Source organism: Lactuca virosa, chromosome 9 (genome assembly GCF_052849685.1).
Source record: "Lactuca virosa cultivar CGN04683 chromosome 9, Lactuca_virosa_CGN04683_v6, whole genome shotgun sequence".
Taxonomy (NCBI): domain Eukaryota; kingdom Viridiplantae; phylum Streptophyta; class Magnoliopsida; order Asterales; family Asteraceae; genus Lactuca; species Lactuca virosa.
Genome location: NC_136434.1, coordinates 30,726,559 through 30,731,609, shown reverse-complemented (window position 1 = coordinate 30,731,609; position 5,051 = coordinate 30,726,559). Strand labels below are relative to the sequence as shown.

Sequence of the window (5,051 nt, the reverse complement as noted above, 5' to 3'; positions counted from 1 at the left end):
CAGGTTTGCTGAGAAAGTAAATTGGAGTGAATGAAGACATGAAGTGTTGCTGTTGTGGTGGCCCTGGACCGAGAAGCCCAACACTATTGGGTCTATTCCAGTTGGGCCGATGGTGTTCTGTGGAGAGGGGACAACAAGGGCGTGACTCGAATCGTCTATTTTATGATGCAATGTGTTATGTGTGGAGAATAGTTATCTTTCTAACATGGGCTTTAAAGTTGTAATACAGAAAATCTTATTGGGTTGTGGTGGAACTTCAACCATGGAATCCGTTAACCGGAGAAAGAGATGACCAACTTAGTGTTATGGAAGGAGAGGACCTATAGAGAAGGAAAGAGATGATATTTAAGAAAAAAGAGAGAAGAGATTAGACATTAGATTTTTCTTTTTAATTGGCAAAAACGTGTATACAAGTAAACAACACATATATAGATATGAACAAATACAAAAGCTAATTAATTTGACTACATAGGCTAATACTAATACCTATTCATTTTACAAAAAATAAAAATTTTAATTTAAAAAAAAAATCATATATACCTAATATAAGTTTCATTTTCTGTTTTATATTTCCAAAAAAATTATCATCCATTTAAGTGAATCTAATTCGAAAACGAGGGATGGGTCATGTAAAATGAAAGAAGATCGGGGGCAAATCAAAATTCTTGAATGTAAGAATTCGCACGAATCGGGTTTAATTACAACCAAAGAAAACAACAAACTACCGTAAACCACCACCTCACAGTGTCCCTTCAATTTCGAATCTCACTCATCACCACCACTATATCACCTTCCACCACCCTATTCCCACACCCTCACACCACCACCCTCTTTCTCTCTCTAGACTCCCCCAACCTGAAAATGGAGGGAACGCATGAAGACGTAGGCAGCTTCGTCGGAAACAAGGACGCCACCCTGGGCCGCCACCTTGCCCGGCGTCTCGTGGAGGTTGGCATCACCGATATCTTCACAGTTCCCGGTGATTTCAACCTCACCCTCCTCGACCACCTCATCGCAGAACCCCGCCTGAAAAACGTTGGATGCTGCAATGAGCTGAACGCAGGGTACGCCGCAGACGGGTACGCCCGGTCCCGCGGTGCTGCCGCCTGTGCGGTGACTTTCACCGTCGGTGGTTTGAGCGTCCTTAACGCAATCGCAGGTGCTAACAGCGAGAATCTTCCGGTTATCTGTATCGTGGGTGGACCAAATTCTAATGATTTTGGAACTAATCGGATCCTCCATCATACGATCGGAATCCCGGATTTCAGCCAGGAGTACAGGTGTTTCCAGACGATTACTTGCTTTCAGGCTGTGATTAGTCATTTGGAAGACGCTCATGAACAAATCGATAGGGCCATCTCCACCGCTATCAAAGAAAGCAAGCCGGTTTATATCAGTGTCAGTTGCAATCTGCCCGGCATTCCTCATTCCACCTTTTGCGAGGAGCCCATCCCCTTCTCGCTCTTTCAACGGTAATCAACATCGCTTTTATTCTTATTAATTCCTTTTTTTTATCATAAACTTATATTATTAGATGATTATAACGAAAGTAAATTGTTTATATGATTAGGTTCTATTTAATTAAATGTAATTTTATTAAAACAAGCATTCTTTAAATAAAAGATTACCTTTAACACAAAAAATTATATAAATATTATGTACATTTAAAAAAATGTTAGATAGATATATTATTACATTTGTATGTTGAAGTAGTTTTATTTGATTGTAAGTATTTTAATACAAATCAAGTATGTTTTTTATCTGAATAAGTATTGTGCTTTAAATTCTTACAAAAGATTAAATTTTTAAATTTTTTTTGAACAATCACTATAAATAATAAACTAAAAATGTATAAAATTCAAAGTTAGAATAACCAAATCAAATTTGGTATAAATGAATAATATATTTGATAATCGAGTATGTTAACATCTCAATCAAATTTGTAAAAAATATGATGATTGTTGATTGATGTAGGTCGAGTAACCCGGCAGGATTAGAACAAGCAGTGAAAGCGGCCGCCAAATTCCTTGACAATGCTGTTAAGCCAGTATTGGTCGGCGGTCCAAAACTACGTGTGGCAAAGGCTCAACAAGCCTTTGTCGAATTTGCAGACGCGAGTGGATACGCGCTTGCCTTAATGCCCTCAGGTAAAGGAATGGTACCCGAGACCCACGAGCATTTTATGGGGACCTACTGGGGAGCAGTCAGTACTTCCTTCTGTGCGGAAATTGTGGAGTCCGCTGACGCGTATCTTTTCGCGGGACCCATTTTCAACGACTATAGTTCGGTCGGCTACTCTTTACTGCTTAAAAAAGAAAAAGCAGTGATCGTGCAGCCGGACCGTGTGGTAGTTGGAAACGGCCCGGCTTTTGGGTGTGTTCTCATGAAAGAATTTCTTGAAGAACTTTCAAAAGTGATCACCAAAAATACTGCAGCTTTTGATAATTACCAAAGGATACATGTTCCGGATGGTGAACCGGTCCCCGGTGAGCCGACTGACCCATTGAGGGTCAATATATTGTTCCAACATATACAAAAAATGTTGACCTCTGACACTGCGGTGCTTGCTGAGACTGGGGATTCGTGGTTTAACTGTCAGAAATTGAAGTTGCCAGATGGATGTGGGTAGGTAACTAATAACCATTATTTTTTTTATATTTAATTTTTGGGTGGTTTGATGTAATCGATGCATATAAAGAGGGAGAAAAGTGTGTGTTATACTTCCAGGTATGAATTTCAAATGCAGTATGGTTCGATCGGGTGGTCTGTTGGTGCACTTCTTGGTTATGCTCAGTCTATACCGGACAAACGGGTCATTGCTTGCATCGGTGATGGTAGTTTCCAGGTATTTAAAAATATTAAAAATTGTGAAAGCAAATGGGATTTGGGAGTGGGAGTTGTTTGATGAATGTGGTTTTGCATATGTAGGTAACAGCACAAGACGTGACAACAATGATACGACAGGAGCAAAAGAGCGTAATATTTTTGGTTAACAATGGAGGCTACACCATAGAAGTTGAGATTCATGATGGACCTTATAATGTCATTAAGAACTGGAACTATACTGGAGTTGTGGAAGCCTTTAATAATGATGATGGCAAGTTGTGGACTGCAAAGGTACGTAATAATTAGCTACTAGAATAATAATAATAATAAGTAGATTAAATACACTTGAATTGGAATTACATTTGATTTGTGGGATTAATTGAATCAACAGGTGAAAAATGAAGAGGAGCTGATAGAAGCAATAGCAACAGCAACAGGGGAGAAAGAGGATCATTTGTGCTTTATTGAAGTGTTTGTTCATAAGGATGATACCAGCAAAGAGCTTCTGGAATGGGGTTCTAGAGTCTGCGCTGCTAATAGCCGCCCACCTAATCCTCAGTGATTTTCTTATCTTATTATTATTATAATCATATAAGTTATGAATTTTGGTTTTGTTTTGTTGGAGGGCTTTTTATTGTTTTTGCTTTAGAGGAGTGAGATAGTTTTTAATGTAGTAATGTGGCTAAATTTGAGGACATTCCGGCGATTGGTCAAACAATGGGTGTTATTGACAATAAATATATATAGTCTATATATTGAGGCTTCCACATATACAATACAAATGTGTGTTTTTCACATTAAACTAAAAATACTAAGTGCTACATGTGCTGTGTGTGATATCCAATGGGTGTTATCGACATCTAGTGTTGGATCATCATAGAACATCCAATTCTGGTTGATTTTTAGAAGGGTTTGCTTCTGGTTTATATGGCCGAAGATGAATCTTCTTTTGTAGTAGAATCGGAGGATTGAACAACGTGGATTCTCAAGTCTCATATAAAGATACATATGAATATGTTTTTTACTTTTAAAATTATTTAAAAATGAAAATCTAATTGATTTTTAAAATGGTATGAAGATCATAAAATTGGGTTTAAAAGTTTAGAGAAGATGATCCAAGAACCGGTACTTCTTGTTTTAATTGTTTCAAGAGTTTGAAGATGCACGTCTCTACACAAGTATTTGATCGATTGTGAGATTGTAAAAGATTGTGAGATGTAAAGCGTTATGTATTTTAGTCCATCAAATCATCATATCCCATTACAATTACTCAGAACAAAGCATGTATTTTTCCGTAATAATATTATAAATCATGTTTCTTGAAGACTCTAGCAAATTGATTGATTCACAAGGATTTTAACCTCTAAACTAGCGCAAGACTAAAATCATGCTTGAGAATGATAGACACATGGCATAAACTGAAAAATAATTCAAATGTAGGAATGTTGATATAATCAGCAAACCATCTTCAAAATATATCCATAGCCAAATGTATCATCAACTACTACCGTAACAAGTACGGAAATTAGAGACAAAGACTATATAAAACATAAATTAAAACAGTAAAGCGACACCGGTAGAAGCAACGGAGACGATTCAGAAGATAAGCTTTCGTTCATCTACTTGGATCTCTGTCTCATCTTTCGACGCTTCCTCTTCAACCTCCTCATTCTCTTCTTCTTCCACTGCAAAATACAAACGCATAATAAACAAATATCAGATCAGAAATACCAAAATTTGTTGACAATCGTAAATCTTGAAAAAGATTACTGATACGTGATGTTGAATCGATCGATTACCTTAGCTCTCATTGCGACGCTGGCTTAATTTCAGAGCTCCAAAGGCAGCGTCTAAAGGAATGGGACGGCGTTGGGAGCGTTTTGTGGTTAGTGGATGAAGGTTTATAGTGAAACCCTAGTTGGTGTTTTTCACTTGGGGCGGGTTACAATGGATCGGTTATCATACCCGGGCAGTTCGAATATTACCTAACAGGACAATGGCAATTTGGGATGTCCAATGGATATTTGTAAAGGTGAATAAAATCGAACTCGAGAATTAAAAAATTAACAAAAACTGATGAAACATAAATGGAAAAATTAAAACCATTGTTTTTAAAAGGGATAATGACTTAAAAGGGTAATGTATTTTTTGATTTGTACACATTTAGTTATTGATTTTTTTTTCGTTCACATTTACCCCGTCAACTTGTTAAATTGTACACATTT

General features: G+C 37.2%; 1 protein-coding gene and 1 long non-coding RNA gene across 3 annotated transcripts; one reads left to right on the top strand and one right to left on the bottom strand.

Moving 5' to 3' along the window:
* The first annotated feature begins 665 nt into the window (after positions 1 to 665).
* Positions 666 to 3,593, top strand: LOC145138748 (pyruvate decarboxylase 2-like). Of its 2 annotated transcripts, none has more exons than XM_079072775.1 (5): positions 666 to 1,472; positions 1,975 to 2,625; positions 2,710 to 2,845; positions 2,929 to 3,117; positions 3,218 to 3,593. In XM_079072775.1, the coding sequence occupies exons 1-5, from the start codon at positions 862 to 864 to the stop codon at positions 3,386 to 3,388; spliced, it is 1,758 nt and encodes a 585-aa protein (XP_078928901.1). In that variant the 5' UTR covers positions 666 to 861; the 3' UTR covers positions 3,389 to 3,593. The 2 variants fall into 2 exon arrangements, with proteins under 2 accessions (XP_078928901.1, XP_078928902.1); XM_079072776.1 differs by having other exon boundaries at positions 668 to 1,472; positions 2,728 to 2,845.
* A 647-nt stretch (positions 3,594 to 4,240) lies between these two features.
* LOC145135910 (uncharacterized) lies at positions 4,241 to 4,751 on the bottom strand. Its single transcript, XR_013720119.1, has 2 exons — positions 4,626 to 4,751; positions 4,241 to 4,511 (listed from the first exon to the last, which is right to left on the bottom strand). It is a non-coding gene; the product is annotated as an uncharacterized LOC145135910 (long non-coding RNA).
* Positions 4,752 to 5,051: the final 300 nt, after the last annotated feature.

Bases quoted from the DNA above. Each gene is read 5' to 3' on its own strand.
- LOC145138748 (XM_079072775.1), top strand. From the start codon at position 862: ATGGAGGGAACGCATGAAGACGTAGGCAGCTTCGTCGGAAACAAGGAC. The intron at 1,473-1,974 runs GTAATCAACATC...TGATTGATGTAG, and splicing joins CCCTTCTCGCTCTTTCAACG to GTCGAGTAACCCGGCAGGAT. The intron at 2,846-2,928 runs GTATTTAAAAAT...TTGCATATGTAG, and splicing joins TCGGTGATGGTAGTTTCCAG to GTAACAGCACAAGACGTGAC.